The following is a 20,577-nucleotide window of genomic DNA, read 5'->3' on the forward strand; positions in this document are numbered from 1 at the left end:
TAGATACATGCATCTTGACTGCATTTAATTTTATAAAAACATGCTTGCGCCTTAAGCAAAATATTTTCCTTTACTCTTAATTCAGGGTGTTGTATCGAATAATATCACCTTTTGCACTATTACTTTCCTCCTATAATCGAACATAAAATATTTAATGATTTTTTCCCTTTTCATGAATATGTGTTCTCATTTGATAATCTTTTACATACCATACATGTGCTCAGACTTTTCCGATTAGTGGAGTAAGTGTGTCAAATTTGATGCAAGAAAAAGTAGGCATCTTGGTAATGAAAGACAACCCATGAATAGAAAAGTTGATAGGAAAATAAATCGATTAGATTAAATGATTAATGATAATACTCAAATTCGGATATAGCTTTTTAGGTCATGGGCAAAATCAATGTCATGTAATGATGGTTTTTGTATTTGTTTTAATTTGCTTTATATATATATATATATATATATATATATATATATATATATATATATATATATATATATATATATATATATATATATATATATATATATATATATATATATATATATATATATATATATATATATATATATATATATATATATAGAGAGAGAGAGAGAGATGTATGTTCCATTGAGATTAAAAATAAAATACAGATGTCGATATTCAACCTCAGTCACGTATTTCACATTTGCCGCAATAACCTTGCAGCGTACCGGCGCAGTAGGTCTGATATAAGCATAAATGATTACACAGCGCCACTCATTCCTTTATCCTCCACCACCATAACCGCCACCACGGTCACCCCTACCACCACCTCTGATACCAGCCGACCCTACCACTATCACATACCTTACTTATACCACCGCTATCTCTGTTACCACCACCTTTTCTGCCACCAACTGTCATAATCATATATGATTACTCAGTTTGTGAACAAACATATATGTATAATCATTTATGATTAGGCATATATGTATAAAAATGCATAGTCATATATGATTATACATCTCTGTCATATACTCATTTATGATTAAGCATAGTCTGTTGCTGCCGGTACGCTGGAGCGTTAGAGCGGCAAGTAAGGAATACATGGCTAAGGTTGAATCTCAAGATCTCTAATTTTTTTTAATCTCAAGGGAACCGTCCCCTATATATATATATATATATATATATATATATATATATATATATATATATATATATATATATATATATATATATATATATATATATATATATATATATATATATATATATATAGAGAGAGAGAGAGAGAGAGAGAGAGAAAGAGAGATAAATCTAGGTTCAAGTATTTTAACTAATTATTATACGGATGTGTGAAGGATCGCGGGTTAAGTGACCTACTCGACGAGTCCATAATGGGACTCGGCGAGTAGGAGCTGGCAAGTGAAACCCTAATTCCTGGGGTTTGCACCCCTATTTAAAGGGACCTTAGCCTCCCTTGGACCTACTTACAGTTCCAAAGAACCCTTGAGAGCCTTATTCATGTGTGTATGCCTTGTGTGTGTGTGTTTGAAGCTTGAAAGAGAGTTCTTGGAGGAAGAAGACTTGGAGTAGAAGGAGATTGAAGCAATTGGAGTGTGGGAATCAACACTCATCTTAGATATCAACTTCAAAAGGTACCCAATCCGTCATTCTCCCTATAGATCTCCCTTATTGGGTGAGTTTTAGGGTTTTCATGGAATATCAAGTTGGTATGATGAGCTATGGACTAGATCTGAAGTTGTAACTTCAAATTTGGACTCTCTTTGGATTCTAGAAGCATAAAGTTGCAGCTTTAGTCGTGATTGAGGTCCCCTTTGTGCATAAAGACCCATCAATAGCTTAGATTTGCCATTTTAAGCCTTGAAAGCCACGTATGCACGTAAAGTTTGCAACTTTACGTGATAAGCATGCACTAGAAGCTTGGATCTGTGACTTGAAGCCGCTGCATGGCTCAAAATGGATCTGTATGGAAAGAGGACTAAATGGACTCGGCAAGTCGCAGGGTCGACTCGGCGAGTTGCATGAAAATGTCCATTGAACTCGACGAGTTGGTTGAACAACTCGGCGAGTTCGATGAAGATTGTCATGAGACTCGACGAGTTGAAGAACAACTCGACGAGTCGGATGAGTTTTAACCAAGAGTAATGTTCGCGAGTATATCCGTCGCGTCGCAGGGAGGGAACTCAATGGGTGGCCTTAAGGTCTGATCGGGATTCAAAGGAACTCATCGAGTCACCTTGATGACTCGGTGAGTTGGATTGTGCTTCAAGGGACTCAGTGAGTAGTTGGGTATACTCGGTGAGTTGAGGTCAACATGGATTGTTGACCTTGACTGAGGACTTTGACCTTGATCAGGGGTTGACTATTGGGTTATGGAGTACCTTATAAGGTTAAATACTTATGCGTATATTAAATTATGGTTATAGGTGGTGGGGTCAGTGTCAAGTGATCCGAGAGTTGGAGTTTACCTTCCGAGTCGATATTTGCGAGGTGAGTTATCCTCACTATATCGATAGGGTCTACGAAACCAAGGTCGGGCCTTTAGTTGTTATTGTTATGGTATGTTGCATGTGGTTATGATTTGTTAGTTCGGAATTAAGGTGGACAGTATGTTATGCTTTTATGATCCATAGGGATTGGTGTGTTATTAACCTGCTAGGTCGGTACTCTAGTTACACAGGAGAATTCTATGATTGTGATCAGTGAGATAAATATGTTTGATGTTTGTATATGCCAGTATATGATAGCTATGCGCACATGGTTATTTGCTTGTTGGTTGGGTTGAGGCGGTCGTGCTTCGTGTTGAAGGACAACATACCCTATGAGTGGTCCGGGGAGACTGTAGGCCCACGTGGCGGACCAGTCATGCCGAAGGCTCAGGATAGATCCAGACATAATGTAGGCCCGGTAGGGCAGTCCAGTCATGCCGATGGCCCAGTATGCATGTTGATTGATTGATTATTATTGTTATGGTATTGTCAGTTTGGTGTTGGTATTTTGGGGGGTAGCTCACTAAGCCCTCGGGCTTACAATTTTCAGTTTATTGTTTTAGGTACTTCAGGAGATTGTGGAAAGGCAAAGGCTTGACCGTATCGCTCCTCATCCTTATGTTATGATTTTTGGGACACTCTGATGGAGATATGATTTGAAAACATTTTGTAAACAATGTTATGTGGGTTTTTTATTTATGATGGAAAAAGCTTAAATTTGGTGTGTATTTTATGGATGTTACAAGTTGGTATCAGAGCCTTGGTTTGAGTGAATTGGAGGAACACTCGTGTGAATCCAGTCTCAAATCAAGGAGATTTTCGGAAATAAGTTTTAAAATGGTTTTCAAAATAAAGGATGGAGGATGCAGAGGGTACGATCAGCCGGAGCCTGTAGGTAAACCCCAAAATATCATGCAGTTATTTGATATTTTGATATTTTAGAACAGCATGCTAGAGCTAGGCTAGGGATCTTCAGGAATCACATGTTAGATTTTCCTGATTACATGATGCCTATTAGCCTAGGGTTTCTTGTATGTGGAATTAACACCATAACTGTAGATGTTTAGTGTATGCATCACGGTTGTGCATAATAAAGACCTTATAGCCTAAGAATGTTGATTCGGCCTTCGGGAAGGATCAGATATTTGAAAGTCTATTGGGTCCAGCGTTATGTGAAGCTAGCGTGCATTAGCGCTGCAGGGGATGATGGAGGTTTCATGAATGTGAGAGTCGTGTTAAGTGGTGAGTCTAGATGCGAGGTCATTGGTATCCCCCTAGAATGAAGGTTGAGCGCATTTGCTATGTTGATGATATCGTTAGGGCGTTGTGGTGATACTTGATACAAATATGGGTAGGTGTGGAAGGTAGTATGGGTCCGTACTACTGAAAGCACATGACCAATACGCGTAGCAAGGAAGTCACAACCCCTAGGGTTTTTGGGTTTTGGTCTCCCGACATTATGTTATTTATCTGATGACTTGTATATATATATATATATATATATATCAGTATGGTGGTGACGAGACGTGTTGCTTCGGGATCTGGATCAGGATCAGGATCGGGGTCGGGAAATGGAGGGTTGGAGGTGTCGGTAGCACCTGAGCCCGTGGTTCAGATAGGGACAGAGGAGTTGGATGCCAGGATCCAGGAGATCATGCACGATGAGATTGCTGCTGCGTTTTGAGTGCAGCTGCCAGAGATGTTTGGGTATATTAAGACCGCGATGGTTGAGTATTTTGATGAGCGATATGCAACTCTAGCAGAGACAGCTGCCACTATAGCCACTTTGGCTGTAACTGCAGTAGGGGTTGGAGGAAGAGCCGGTAGGGCTTTCCAGTACCGGGACTTCGATAATACGAAGCCCCCGACGTTTGATGGTACATAGGATGCGATTAGGGCTATGAGGTGGTTATCTGACGTGGAAGGCTGTTTTTTCACGTGCTCATGTCCTACTGACCAAAAGGTCAGGTATGCCCTGAACCTGCTAAGGCTTCGGGCAAAGGACTGGTGGAGGCTGACGACTGGGTTGTATACTGATGATCAGCGGGCTGTTGTTACTTGGGATCAATTCAGAGATATGTTTCGCACCCGCTACGTTCCACGCGTTGAGCGGGAGCAGCTTGCGCATGAGTTTCTGACCTTGAGACAAGATTGGGAGTCTATAATGGAGATTACCCGTATGTTCACAGAGAGGGCTATGTTTTGCCCGGAGTTCGCTTCAGAGCAGTCTTAGATGAATCATTATCTGAGTATGCTCAAGACTGATATTCGATAGTTCATGTCTACACAACGATGTGATACCCTCCTGGACCTTCAGGAAGCCGCGAGGTAGGGTGAGTTGGAGATAGAGCTGCAGCTGAAGGAGCAACGTTAGGCACCAGTACAATCTCAGTCGGCGCCTAAGCATTCTAAGACCGCTGATACACGGTCTGGGGGTCAGCAGAGCCGCACTTGTGGAAAGTGTGGCAGGGTTCATTCGGGAGTTTGTAGAGCATGAGGTGGGTGCCACAAATATGGCAAGGAGGGGAACTATGCCCGGGACTGCCGTTAGTCCGCCCCTCCCGCAGATATGAGGATTTGTTACCATTGTCATCAGGTTGGTCATGTGAAGACCAATTGTCCACAGCTCGCCGCCAAGTCGCCGCAGGGTTCCGCATCAGCTGCTGCGAGGATTGGAGAATGGAGACCAGTCAAGGTGGAGATTCCAAAGGCTTAGGGTCGCGCCTTCCAGCTCACGGCCGAGGAGGCCAAGTCAGCACCAGATGTGGTTACTGGTACGTTTCTATTCTCTGTCTCATTTATTGTATTGTGCTATGCTTATTGATTGTACCTGTGATTAGGTACGTTTTTAGTAAATTCTTTGCCTGCTTTGGTATTATTTGACTCAGGGGCGATTCGGTCGTTTGTATCTCAGTCCTTCTCTAGAGGGTTCAGTATGCCGATAGATGATCTTGAGTATCCGTTGTGAGTTTTGATCACCAACGAGCATAGGGTTTCTGCTTCTTCAGTCTACCGGGGATGCGAGTTAGAGGTTTTGGGGTGTCCTTCCCGATAGATTTGCTTCGTATCCCCATGGGGGATGTATAGGTAATTGTAGGGATGGATTGGCTTAGTCGTTTTGGCGCCATGATCGACTATGAGGGACAGCGGGTGGTGGTTTGAACCCCAAATGGGGGATAACTTGTAGTGTATGGTGAGGGCACCAAGATGGGATCAGGGTTTTTTTTCAGCAGCCAGGGCTCGACAGTATATTCAGCACAGGTGTGCCTATTATTTGGCGTATGTGGTAGATACGCGGGTTAGAGAGCAGCTCTCAGTTTCTGAGGTCCCGATGGTGAGGGAATTTGCTGATGTGTTTCCGGAGGAGTTACCCAGAGTGCCTCCGGAGAGGCAGGTTGAGTTCAGGATTGATTTAGTGCCAGGTGCGGCCCCTATCGCCATGGCGTTGTACCGACTGGCACCGCCTGAGATGCAGGAGTTATCATCTCAGTTGCAAGAGCTGCTGGGCAAGCAGTTTATTCGTCCGAGTAGTTCACCCTGGGGAGCACCGATCCTTTTTGTCAGGAAGAAGGATAGTCCGCACAGGATGTGCATTGACTATAGGGAGCTGAACAAGTTAATGGTGAAGAACCATCCACTCCCGAGGATAGATGATCTTTTTGATCAGCTGCAGGGTGCGTCTTGGTTTTTCAAGATTGATTTGAGATCAGGATATCACCAGGTCAGAGTGAGGGAGGAGGACGTGGAAAAGACTACGTTTCAGACTCGTTATGGTCATTATGAGTTTGTGGTGATGCCGTTTGGGCTCACCAATGCGCCAGCGGTGGTCATGGATCTGATGAACCGATTCTGCAGACCGATGCTCGATCGCTCGGTCATTGTGTTCATAGATGATATCTTGGTGTATTCCAAGACTCGAGAGCAGCATGAGGAGCATCTTAAGGAGTTGCTAGGGGTTCTGAGGCGAGAACGGTTGTATGCCAAGTTCTCGAAATGCGAGTTTTGGTTACTAGAGGTCCAGTTCCTAGGACATCTCGTTAACCAGGAGGGGATTTTGGTCGATCCGGCCAAGGTGAAGGCGGTAATGCAGTGGGAGACTCCGAAATCTCCCTCAGACATCAGGAGTTTCTTGGGTTTAGTGGGGTAGTATCGGATATTCATTCGTGATTTCTCCAAGATTGTCATACCCCTCACTCGTCTAACGAGGAAGGGGGTGGATTTCAGGTGGGGCGCTGAGCAGCAGAGGGCGTTTGAGACCCTCCGACAGTGTTTATGCGAGGCGCCGGTGTTGACACTCCCCGAGGGAGTGGAGGATTTTGTTGTATTTTGTGATGCATCCATCACAAGTTTGGGGGCAGTCCTCATGCAGAGGGGACGAGTGTTAGCCTACGCGTCGCGGAAGCTGAAGCCGCAAGAGACGAGATACCCTACTCATGATCTTGAGTTGGGAGCGGTGGTTTTCACTCTCAAGATTTGGAGGCACTATCTGTACGGGGTCCGTTGTACTATATACATGGATCACAAGAGTTTGAGACACATCATGGATCAGCCAAACATGAACATGAGGCAGCGCAGGTTGCGGGATGTGGTCAAAGACTATGATTGCGAGATCCTTTACCACCCTGGTAAAGCGAATGTGGTTGCGGATGCTTTGAGCCGCAAGTCAGCTGGGTCCTCAACCCCAACCAGTTGTATGAGGATAGCAGTGGATTCCTTACTGGTGGGTTTGATCAGAGATGCCCATATTGAGGGCATGAGGCCAGAGAACTGGAAGTTGGAGAGGATTAAGGGCGAAAGCACCCGGTTTTTTCAGGATAGTCGCGAATTGTTGACCCGTTACAGTCGGGTTTGGGTTCCGATGTCCGGAGGGGTCCGGCAGACAATGATGGAGGAGGCTCATAAGTCTCGTTTTTCGATTCACCAGGGAGCCACCAAGATGTACCGTGATTTGAGTTCGAGTTATTGGCCGCCTGGTATGAAGCAAGATAACTCTTGGTTTGTTGAGAGGTGCTTGACCTGTAGGATGGTCAAGGTCGAGCATCAGATGTCACATGGTAAGTTACAGCCTCTGGAGATTCCCATGTGGAAATGGGAAAGGATCGCAATAGATTGCATCACGAAGTTACCGAAGATGGCAAGGGGGTTCGATGCTATATGGATCATCGTGGATTGATTGACCAAGAGTACCCATTTCCTAGCCATACGAAAGAGTTCGTCGGTAGAGAAGTTGGCCGATTTGTACGTCAGAGAGATTGTCTCTCGCCATGGGGTTCTAGTTTCTATCGTTTCTGATCGAGATGTCAGGTTTACTTCCCGTTTTTGGTGAAAGTTCCACAAGGAACTGGGTACACGACTGCATTTTAGTACAGCGTTCCATTCGTAGACTGATGGGCAGAGTGAGCGGACCATTTAGACCCTCGAGGATATGTTGAGAGCGTGCGTTATTGATTTCAGTGGAAGTTAGGATTCCCACCTACCGCTTGCAGAGTTCGCCTACAACAACAACTATCATTCCAGTGTTAGCGCCCTGCCTTTTCGAGCTGTTGTATGGGAGGAAGTGTAGGACCCCAGTCTATTGGGGCGAGGTTGGGCTCAGAGTGATGTGTCGGACAGAGGTAGTTCTGCAAACTACCAAAATGATAAAACAGATTAGACAGTGGCTACAGACCGCTCAGAGCTGGCATAAAAGTTATGCCGATCGACGCCGATCTGAGCTAGAATTTCAGGTGGGTGACATGGTTCTTCTGAAGGTCTCACCCTGGAAGGGTGTGATCCGCATCAGGAAGAGGGGAAATTGGGTCCCCGATACATCGGGCCGTTTAGGATTATCGCTAGGGTTGGCAGGGTGGCTTATAGGCTAGAGCTTCCGGAGGAGCTTAGCAGGATCCACAACACATTTCATGTTTCGCAATTGCGAAAATGCATTATGGACCAGGAGGCAGTGGTATCGTTGGATGACATTCAGGTCGATGAGCGCCTGAACTATGTGGAAAGGCTTGTGGTGATTTTGGAAAGGAAGAAGAAGATTCTGCGGAACAAGGAAATACCTTTGGTAAAGGTACAATGGGAACACCGGAAGGGATCCAAATGGACATAGGAGCCGAAGGCGGAGATGCACAAGCATTACCCGGCATTGTTTATTCCAGCGGACTTCGAGGGCAAAGTCTAGTTCAAGTGGGAGAGAGTTGTAACGCCCCGATTCTCAGGTATTACTAATATGATTTTTTGGAGTAGGCCCTACTCGACGAGTTGGTTTACCTACTCGCCGAGTAGCAGTGAGAAGGATCGCGGGTTAAGTGACCTACTCGACGAGTCCATAATGGGACTCGGCGAGTAGGAGCTGGCAAGTGAAACCCTAATTCACGGGGTTTGCTCCCTTATTTAAAGGGACCTTAGCCTCCCTTGGACCTCCTTACAGTTCTAAAGAACCCTTGAGAGCCTTATTCGTGTGCGTGTTCCTTGTGTGTGTGTTTGAAGCTTGAAAGAGAGTTCTTGGAGGGAGAAGACTTGGAGGAGAAGGAGATTGAAGCAATTGGAGTGTGGGAATCAACACTCATCTCAGATATCAACTTCAAAAGGTACCCAATCCATCATTCTCCCTATAGATCTCCCTTATTAGGTGAGTTTTAGGGTTTTCATGGAATATCAAGTTGGTATGATGAGCTATGGACTAGATCTAAAGTTGTAACTTCAGATCTGGACTCTCTTTGGATTATAGAAGCATAAAGTTGCAGCTTTAGTCGTGATTGAGGTCCCCTTTGTGCATAAAGACCCATCAATAGCTTAGATTTGCCATTTTGAGCCTTTAAAGCCATGCATGCACGTAAAGTTTGCAACTTTACGTGATAAGCATGCCCTAGAAGCTTGGATCTGTGATTTGGAGCAGCTGCATGGCTCAAAATGGATCTATATGGAAAGAGGACTGAATAGAATCGACGAGTCGCATGAAGATGGCCATTGAACTCGACGAGTTGGTTGAACAACTCGGCGAGTCCGATGAAGATTGTCATGAGACTCGACGAGTTGAAGAACAACTCGGCGATTCGGATGAGTTTTAACCAAGAGTAATGTTCGCGAGTATATCCGTCGAGTCGCAGGGGGAAATCGACGGGTGGCTTTAAGGTCTAATCGGAATTCGAAGGAACTCGACGAGTCACCTCGATGACTCGGTGAGTTAGATTGTGCTTCAAGGGACTCAGCGAGTAGTTGGGTATACTCGGTGAGTTGAGGTCAACATGGATTGTTGACCTTGACTGAGGACTTTGACCTTGATCAGGGGTTGACTATTGGGTTATGGAGTACCTTATAAGGTTAAATACTTATGCGTATATTAAATTATGGTTATAGGTGGTGGGGTCAGTGTCAAGTGATCCGAGAGTTGGAGTTTACCTTCCGAGTCGATATTTGCGAGGTGAGTTATCCTCACTATATCGATAGGGTCTATGAAACCAAGGTCGGGCCTTTAGTTGTTATTGTTATGGTATGTTGCATGTGGTTATGATTTGTTAGTTCGGAATCAAGGTAGACAGTATGTTATGCTTTTATGATCCATAGGGATTGGTGTGTCAGTAACCTGCTAGGTCGGTACTCTAGTTACACAGGAGAATTCTATGATTGTGATCAGTGAGATAAATATGTTTGATGTTTGTATATGCCAGTATATGATAGCTATGCGCACATGGTTATTTGCTTGTTGGTTGGGTTGAGGCGGTCGTGCTTCGTGTTGAAGGACAACATACCCTATGAGTGGTCCGGGGAGACTGTAGGCCCACGTGGCGGACTAGTCATGCCGAAGGCTCAGGATAGATCCAGACATACTGTAGGCCCGGTAGGGCAGTCCAGTCATGCCGATGGCCCAGTATGCATGTTGATTGATTGATTATTATTGTTATGGTATTGTCAGTTTGGTGTTGGTATTTTGGGGGTAGCTCACTAAGCCCTCGGGCTTACAATTTTCATTTTACTGTTTTAGGTACTTCAGGAGATTGTGGAAAGGCGAAGGCGTGACCGTATCGCTCCTCATCCTTATGTTATGATTTTTGGGACACTCTGATGGAGATATGATTTGAAAACATTTTGTAAACAATGCTATGTGGGTTTTTTATGTATGATTGAAAAAGTTTAAATTTGGTGTGAATTTTATGGATGTTACAGTTGGACTATATTTTATGATCGGTTATGTTACAGATGCTTGAATCAATCATTGATAGGGTTTTGTTGTAAAAATTTTAGGGAAGAAATAGAAACGGTGATGTTAATAAGCAAATGGGAGGAGTTAGAATTACAATACGTATGATATGAGTGGTTAGGGTTAAAGAGTTAATCAAAGAGATTTTTATGGAAATTTTCATGAATCAATGGATATTATTTTAATTATCATATGCTAAGTTACATAATTACCCTTATAAGAATTTTTAATTATTTAATTATTCCTAAATTCTTATTGGTTCATACATGCATACAATAGTTGTAGGAAACATTTGAACCTCTCACACTCTCTCTCTCTCTCTCTCTCTCTCTATATATATATATATATATATATATATATATATATATATATATATATATATATATATATATCACTCGTCTTATTCCATATTGGGTCATAAAATAATAAGAAAATGACTTACTGGTGTAATTATCTTTATCGTTTTTTTATATTTAGACAACTTCTTTATTTTTGTACACAATTGACCATTTAATTTGTTATATGTGTTCACACATTGTCATTGTCACCGGTTATAGTAGGTGACAATGTTAATATATAGGTACATGAACAAGTTAAATGGTTAAATGTGTATAAAAAAATTTATTTAAATTTTAACAAGACAAAACACTAATTACTCTGTTAAGTCATTTTTCCCACTTTTAATAGTGATTTTATTTTTCATATTTGTTTATATTATGTTTTTTCAAATGCTAATTTTAAAATATCCATAATTTCTTAAATATTAATTAAATATTAATCAATTATAAACTTTACTTTTTAATTACTAAATATGTTTTTGTTTTGTGAAGTATTATATATAGTCTCTTATAAATTTTTTTGTTGTTTTGAAGCATATACAATATTTTTAAAGTAAATAATATCTAACAATAAAATTAAATAAATTAAATATATAATAATAAGTATGGATGGTCTTTTAAAAAAATAAAAATAAAATATTATTTAGCAAATTAAAAAAAAACTATATAATGTAAATGTTTTTAGATTATTACATCTTTTTAATACTTTTTAATTAGAAGTTTATAAAAATTTATTTTTTAATACAACGTTTTAAACTAGTATTTAACAAAAGTACTTTAAAATTTTATAAAAAAATATTAAATTGTCATACAAAATCTGTGACACGCTTTAAAAATGTTGTAAAAGAAAATTTATAAATAATTACGAATATTTTTTAAAAAAATTGTATAAAATGTAAATAAAATAATAAATTAAAATAAAATAATAAAATAAAATTTAAAAATTTCTAAGAAAAATTTGAAAGATTTATAAAATATTTGGTTTAAAATCATTTGTATTAAAATTATATAAACATATAAAAAAATTATAAGCAAAGTTTAAAACACTTTATTAGAAAAACCTATAAGAAAAAAAAATCAAATATCTTAAGAAATTATAAAAAGTCTTAAGAAATTTATAAAAAAAAATTATTTATATTTAGACAACTTTTTTTTGTATATATTTGACCATTTAACTTGTTAAATGTCTTCACATATTAGCATTATCACCTGCTAATGTGTTCACATATTACTATTGTCACCTGCTATAGCAGTTGATAATGATAATATGTGAACATATTTAATAAGTTAAATATCAAATGTGTACAAAAAAATTAAGGTGCATAAATGTGAATAAGACGAAAAGGTAATTACTTTGCAAGTCATTTTCTCGAAAAAAAATTAAAAAAAATATATTGAAAAGTTTATACTACAATGGATTTATCTATATTGAACAAATTATGTCTTTGAATATTTTTATAATAAAATTCTATTCAGATACGTATTGACTTATTGTTATTATAATCAAAGAAGATCCACTTCTAACTTCTAAAGTTCTAATATAAAAAAGGAATGTTATATTTTATTTATCATAGTCTTTATGATTTCAAGATTAAAAAAAATTATACTGATTTATAAATAAAAATATAAAAGCAATCTAAGCTATAGAAAAACTCAAATTAGAATTTGTTCTAAGATTAAATTAAAAGTATTCGAGTTGTCATGTAATTTGGAGTAATATCATATAAAAACACTATTTTTTGGGGGGTTTTTTAGATTAAATCTTATTATATTATTTTTTTAAAGACTTTATATTTTTTCTTTTTTCACCTGTAATCTTTCAGTTTTATATAACTTTTTTCTTAGAAACTTCAACTTTTTTTTTCTTCTGCTGTTTAATTATTTATTTTAAAAAGTCCACATATTTGGCGATTGTTTTCTATAAAACAAAGTTTTTTTTTTTCGAAAAAAAAAAAATAAAAATGTAAGGATTTTTCAGAAAAACAAAAATTTAGTTTTCAAATTTTTTTAACCAAAAGATAATCAATAAACCTGCTCAAATAGCCTATCAGAATAAATGAAAAAAACATAAATACAAAGTCTTTTTAAAAAATATAATTTTAAATTTAATCTAGAAAAAACTAAAACAAGACTTTATATGATATAAACCTTAAAACTTTATTTTCTTAAGTTTATAAACAATTCTAATAATCAAGAGTATATTTTTTTGGAAACAGAAAACGATTAAGTGAAAGCGTCACCGCAATATTTCAATGGTGATCCTGAGTTCGAGCTTATTTACAGGGCAAACTCAGCTTCCAAGAGGGTTTACAGGGAAAACTTCCCACACATAAGGCACAATTACAAGAGTTAAATTTAACAGATTCAAAGATTTGAACTCCGAACTTCAAATCCACGTCAGTATCAAACAATATATATGAATCGAGCTATGTTGGACATTACTAATCAAGATTATATAAGTATAACAATTCATAATTCAACGAAGTTAATGATTATAGAATTCTTAAGAATTAATAAATTTATGATTCTAATTTGATTGTTTCACAAAATAAGTTGTGATAACATGTTTCATTTAGTGCTAATTATTATTTGGATAAATTTGAATTATCAAATTATACAATTTGGATGCGACTAGATAAATTATATATGTTTTTTCAACTTGATTCCAGCCTACATCATCCCTAATAAATAAGAGATTTTTTGTCCTACGTCATCTTCTTCTTCATTTGGATACATGATATTTTCTAGAATTTTTGAAATTTCTATTTTCCATTTGTCATTTTATTATATTTTTTATTTTGTTAACTTAAAATTTCATATTTAATATGTAAGGTAACATATATCTAAGGTATTTATTAGAAATAATTTATATATGTAATGTGTTTAATATATTAAAGCCTCATTAATTTTAATAATTCAATTTTTTTTTTTCATTTTTCTTACAAATTCAAACTTTTCAAATTGTTAAAATTTCATATTTAGTTTGATTTTTTAAATAAACTCATGTAATACATGCATCTCAAATGGTCCCTTATGAAGTCTCTATTGGTCTTATTCTAATTGTGCGCCTTGTGAGCGTGTTTGGATCCGCGAAGGTAATCGCTCAGATGTTCCCCTAACCCCTAGTTTAATTAATATTTTGAATTGCAAACTAGTTATAGACTTTTAGTTACCATATCTAAAAGCGAATAGTTCATTTTATAATTATAATTATATATTATATTTTAAAATGTATTTCGAACTTCTAATTTTTTAAAGTAATTTTTACTTTTTAGAATCTTTTATATTCTATTTTTTATATAGCTTTAGACATTTGAAAAGTAACAATTATTTTTATGCGAATAATTTTATATAAACAAAAACTATAACTATAGCTATTAATCAGTTTTCCTATAATTCTATAGAAGGATAATAATAGAAAGTTTTTATTATTATGTTTAGGTGAAAGATGTAAATGTTAGGAAATAGTTAGAAACTTAGAATTCTAGTCGGGTTCAAAAATCAAACCCATTAACCCGGTTTTCACTCAACCCAGAGTCATACCCTCGTTTCTTAACCTCATCAAAACGAGCCACACCCACCAGCCACCAGCCACCACCACGCCTGGATGGGCCAATCCTCTTCAACCAACGCGCCGTCGCCGCCGCGGTCAACACAGCGCCACCACCGCTCTATTAGTCTATCTTCATCCTTTTCAGCTCGATCAGAAATTTTCTCTTTTATGCACTCGAAAAAGGAGCCATCTTTTGAGATTCCTGACGCTGTTCCAACTACAATCGACTATACATCTGAAATTCCCGACGAATGTTTAGCCATAGTTTTCCAGTTCCTCAGCTCCGGCGAACGGAAGCGTTGTTCCCTCGTATCTCGCCGATGGTTACTCGTCGAAGGGGAGAGTCGCCACCGCCTTGCTCTAAACGCCCAATCTGATCTCCTACCCCTTATTCCGTCAATTTTCGCACGGTTTGACTCCGTTACCAAACTCGCGCTCCGGTGTGACCGCAGATCCGTTAGTATAAATGACGAAGGGCTGATCCTTATCTCGTTCCGGTGCCCTAACCTCACGCGCCTCAAGCTCCGCGGATGCCGAGAAATAACTGATGTAGGTATGGCCGGCTTAGCGAAAAACTGCAAGGGTTTGAAGAAATTCTCTTGTGGATCTTGCACGTTCGGTGCTAAAGGCATAAACGCCCTCCTCGATAGCTGTTCTTATCTCGAGGAGCTCTCTGTTAAACGATTAAGAGGCATCAACGACGGAGGAGCAGCGGAGCCGATTGGGCCTGGAGCCGCGGCCTCTTCGCTCAAAAGTATATGTCTTAAGGAGCTATACAACGGCGATTTCTTCGGACCTTTAATTAGCGGTGCAAAGAAACTGAAGACGTTGAAATTGCTCCGATGCTTAGGCGATTGGGATAGGTTATTGGAGACGATAGCGACTGCAGATAGTTGCTTAGTTGAAGTTCATCTCGAGAGGCTACAGGTGACCGATGTTGGGCTATCATCCCTCTCTAATTGCTCCAAATTGGAAATTCTACACATCGTCAAGACACTGGAATGCACAAATATAGGGGTTATCGCCATCGCTGAGCACTGTAAGTACTTAAGAAAGCTTCACATCGATGGGTGGAGAGCAAACAGGATAGGAAACGAGGGTTTGACAGCGATCGCTAAACACAGTGCAAACCTTCAAGAACTCGTTCTAATTGGGGTCAACCCTAACTCAGCAAGCCTAGAAGCAATCGCTACAAACTGTCAAAAGCTAGAAAGATTAGCTCTATGTGGAAGCGAAACAATAGCTGATGGGGAGATTTCATGCATAGCATCAAAATGTGTTGCTTTGAAGAAGCTCTGTATAAAAGGGTGTCCAGTTTCAGATGAAGGAATCGAAGCTTTTGCTTGGGGTTGTCCTAATTTGGTGAAGATCAAGGTAAAGAAGTGCAAGAACGTGACTAGTGAAGTTGGAGATTGGCTACGAGCTAGAAGAGGATCATTGGTGGTGAATTTGGATGTGTGTGAAGTTGAAACTGAAGCTGTGGATGCAAGTGCTAGCGATGGAGTTCAAGAAGATGCAGTGGAGTTTCCCCCAATCATTAGCCAGGTAACTGTTGGTGAACCTGAACGTGAACACGAACCTTCATCTTCCACCTCAAGCTCAAGTGGGCGTCGTGCATCCATCTTCAAAACCAGGTTTGGCTTCTTTGGAGTTAGGGTTTTTGCTCCTTGCACTTTCAGAAGGTGGACAAATGGTAATAGCAACACATGAGTCATGAACACACTTAAAATTTGATCAAAAGCTTGTGTTGTGTTGTTAATATCTGATTTCTTTTTTCTTTTTTCTTTTTTTCTTGAATTTGATCTGGAGTTGAGGTGTTGTTTTGATTTGCGTTTGATTGTAATTTGTAAGCAGCATTTAGAGTGGTGTTCACTCTAGGTGTCAAAGTTGTCCTTTTTATTCTTTTCTTCACATGGAAACAGTTGTTAGTAGGATATGGCAATGTGTGAGTGACATTGACACCCAAAAACATGTAAGTCATTTGTTTATGGTGGTTATGTAAGATTTAAAACAAATATCAAAGTAGGTTGCTATTACTTGATTATATGTGGAACAAGGGGAGGATGAAGTATTGGTGTTATGGTTTTATGAGAAAATGTGTTGAAAATGTTCAAAACTTTTAAGCAATGTATGTTTTAACCTTAAGTGTGTAACATAACATGTTGTGTTGATGGGAAATTTCTTAAGTAGTACATAGGGTCATTGAACAAGTCCTCTAAAGCAAAGCAAAGTTTTGGGAATCTTATGATTGGAATGTTGTAGTATAGTATTTATGAAGTCTATGTAAGTGAAGTCTTTTTTTTTTTGGAAGATCGATGCAAAAGTTGCTCATAACGATTTTTAGCTTGTTTGGTTCAGGTTGACTGTTGAGGTTGGAAATTAAGGAAAAAAAACTTGGTCACAGAATGAGAAATTTGGTGCGGAGAAGGTTTTAAATGGCATAAGTCGTGGCATGGCGCGAAGGTCGAGCCATGGAGATATCATGATTTATTTTTATTATTACTTAGTTATATTGAACAACTTATACATGCAAAAGAAAATGCATAATTATTAATGCTATATCAAAAATTAATTATAAAAAGTTGAACAAAACCTAATGGTTTGAGCTTGATAAAAAAAAATGAAATAGCATTTTGAAAAAAATCTCGTCCCATATGCCATATCGTGTCAGGACACTCTTCGCATTGGTACGTGACAGTGTCACGTCTAATAGCACCACTATGTTGGGACATAAGAGTTGTGTTTTGCCGTTATGGCACACCATAGTGTGCTTTTTAGAACACCTACCACACACTTAACAAGGCAAAATGTGTTTGTTATGAGCACACCTACACCAAAGATTGTTGACTTTGATTTTTGTTTTTTGAATTGAAAGTGGAAAATAAGTTCTTTTTTTAGCCAATTTGTTTTTTAGTTTGTACGTGTCTGTTCAAAGGAGCAATTTTTAGATCTACATAAGAATAAGCGATAAGTTTGATTAAAATAATGTTTCGATTATTTCACTTTAGGTTTATGATCATCGTTTGGGCCTTGGGAGTGAGGATATGGTTTACGACGACTCTTGCAAAAATCTTGATTACCTGCATGGGTGGCTTGTATACGATCTACAACTTCTCTTCACGGCTAAGTGACATGATCATATGACTTTTTTGGAATCATTACATGATCACTTCAGTTACTAGGTTTTTGTTGATCGATTCTTGAAGAGTGTGGTATGGCAAATAAGGAAGGTTGGACCTTTGTGAATCGACGCAAAGGCACGCAACGAAGAAATCAAGGTTGGGTAAAAGCTTCGACTTTGTTTAATCTTGGAAAATGTTCAGATTTTGATACACAATCCATGTTATTTGTGGATTGGAAATTATAAGGTTTTTGCAACGTTAGCTAGGTTTAATGGACTTAATAATGGTATTGGCACTTACGTGGATATGGCAAAAAAGTAGTTATGTATGTGTGAGGATGGAGCTTCTCATATGTTAAGTCGTATTCCTATGTCAATGCAAGTTTAGATAGTAAATATAAACAAGCTCTTAAGAAGGCAGGAGTCGAGTTACTTGGCGATGTCATAAAGTTGGAGTATAGGATTACATGGTCGAGGACACATAACATTTTTGTCTAATTATAGGTAATGTGAAGTAGTTCCTATCTATTCCAGATCTTCAATCCATATGCAAAAATAAAGGCTCAATAGACTATGAGTTAAAGTATATAAGCGAGCTTTGGGTTATGTTTAAATTTCTCAATACATGTGTATGATGAAGGGATTAAAATGTATTCTCAAGAGGAATGAAGTTATGGTCACTTTGTTTTGTTGTTCCCAAAAGACTTGTATAAAAAGACTTATATGGATTAAAGGTTTGAAGTAAAAGTTCTCTTAGTAAGATTGCTAAGAGACGACGCTTGATTGTTTATATGTTCGATTGTTAGTGCTATTAGTGTCATATGGTCATTCTAGTGTAGTGGAATATATAGATTACCAATGGAATTCAAGTCTTGATTTTAGACAAGTTAGGATGTGTAGAGTATACACTTGTATAAAACGAGTTTGAACATATCAACCCTTAATAAAGGGATAAAATCAACATTTAATGTTGACTGATCTTATCTTTGGTAACCAAATTAATTCGGATGAAGGTGGTCCATGTTATGAGCACTTTTGCACCAGAAGCACATGAAGATGAAACAATGGAGCAAATTAGACGTCGTTGGAATTGGGAGAAAGATGACTACATCTATAGAGACCACATTATGAACAATATGTCTTATCCTTTATTTAATACCTACCAAAAACATGGAGAATACAAAGGAATTGTGAAATACCCTTAAGCCTAAGTATATCGTTGAGGATGCTTCTAATAAGAAGGTTCTTGCTAGCGATTTTAATAATTATAAAATGGTAAACTCAAGGCATGTTATGGAGTGTGATATCCCCAAATTCACGATCATTTTAAAATTTTTATTTATGCTTATTTGAAAATCGGAGTATTCATTTTAAGGAATAATATTGCGGAATTTGCTCCCAGAAAACATGATGAATATATTATCAAAACATTTCTAAAGAAATGTATTTTGTTTATATAAAAACTTTGGGATGTCATCGTCAATATAGAAACATAAGCATAAACAGGCCTTACATTCATTTACACTAGTGATTTACATCTCCTTTAATCTCTCAGTGTAATGTAGTTTCGTATCAACACATGTGATACAAATAAACTAAGTGGGTTAGGTTAGGAAACCTGGTGAGTACATAGGGTTTTCAACCCACACAATAATAAAGTTGTAACACCCAAAATCCGGAATACTAATTAAGGAAAGATAATGTGAAAATTGAAGGTCAACTCGTCCAGTCCAAGAGGGATAACTCGACGAGTAGGAATAAGTTTGGACGCGGGTTGAGAAACCTACTCGACGAGTTGGCCTGGGTTTGGAAAACCCTAAATTCGGGGTTTTGCACCCTATTTAAGCATCTTAATCCCCACTTATCAGCCTCATTTCCAGCCTCCAAGTCCCAAACCCTAATCCACGAAACCCTAATGCTTTGGATGAACTTGTGAGTTATTTTTGAGTGAATCTTGTGTGTTTTGAAGATTGTGGAAGAAGGAGAAGATTGGGGATTAAAGAAGAAGCATTAGATCTAGGATGTTTTCCATGTTTGGTAGCTTTCTGAGGTAAAAATTCCTTAACTTGGTGATTCATAGCTTAAATCTCTTCTAGTTTTGATTTATGGGTCTTTTTGACCCCATTGTGGGAAAAATGATACCCTCCATGGATTGTATGTTAAGGATTCCCACTTTTCAGTAGTATATGACTCTTGGAATCATAAAAAAGGTCTTAAACCCATTTTTGTCCAAGAAAAGGCCATGTTCATGAAAGTAGATTGCTATATCTCGAGTTTGGGTCCATTTGAGGCGTGCAAAACTATCAAGTTGTCAACTTTACAAAAATAGGTTATGGAAACAATATGGATATGTATTCTGGAACCTTAGCTCTAAAGTAAAAGTTGTATAGTCTAGAAATGCAAGGGACTCGGCGAGTTCATAGAGGAACTCAACGAGTTCAGTCGAATATTCCCGATTCTGTTCATGGAACTCGGCGAGTCCACAAGGGAACTTGACAAGTTGTATGGAAAAGTTTCGTTTCTGTTATAAGGAAGGACTCGACAAGTTGGAGGAGAGCTCGACGAGTTAGATCGTGATTTCACGACTCTGTGAGTCATGGGAACTCGACGAGTTGAAAGGTAAACTAGATGAGTTGAGTCAACTCGAGCATTGACTTTGACTTTAACCAGAGTTGACCCTAGAGGGTTATGAAGTATGGAAAGGATTCAGAAGGGTTGAGTAGAGTCCATATTGGACAAGAGTATGTGAGGGGTGGAATGGTCTTCTACCCCATTGAGGACTTATGGTTAAGTTATAAGAATCCCGAACTTATCTATTTTGCATGATGATCAGTAGCTTGGGAGTCGAGAGATTAGCAGTTCGGGGATCTATCAGCTAGCAGCGAAAGGTTTATTCGTG

The 20,577-nt window shown here is 38.5% G+C and overlaps 1 protein-coding gene across 1 annotated transcript; it reads left to right on the top strand.

The window, feature by feature from the left end:
- Positions 1-14,432: 14,432 nt before the first annotated feature.
- LOC145037030 (F-box protein At1g47056-like) lies at positions 14,433-17,096 on the top strand. The gene is made up of 2 exons (XM_078985577.1): positions 14,433-16,191; positions 16,916-17,096. Exons 1-2 carry the CDS (start codon positions 14,612-14,614, stop codon positions 16,938-16,940), a joined length of 1,605 nt encoding a protein of 534 aa, XP_078841703.1. The 5' UTR covers positions 14,433-14,611; the 3' UTR covers positions 16,941-17,096.
- The last annotated feature ends 3,481 nt before the right edge of the window (positions 17,097-20,577 follow it).

The sequence above is a fragment of the Lactuca saligna genome, chromosome 3 (assembly GCF_052625555.1).
Source record: "Lactuca saligna cultivar CGN05327 chromosome 3, ASM5262555v1, whole genome shotgun sequence".
In the NCBI taxonomy this organism is placed as follows: Eukaryota; Viridiplantae; Streptophyta; class Magnoliopsida; order Asterales; family Asteraceae; genus Lactuca; species Lactuca saligna.

Coding starts and splice junctions, on each gene's coding strand:
- LOC145037030 (XM_078985577.1), top strand. CDS start 14,612: ATGGGCCAATCCTCTTCAACCAACGCGCCGTCGCCGCCGCGGTCAACA. Junction 16,192..16,915: donor GCATCCATCTTCAAAACCAG/GTTTGGCTTCTT, acceptor TGTTTGGTTCAG/GTTGACTGTTGAGGTTGGAA.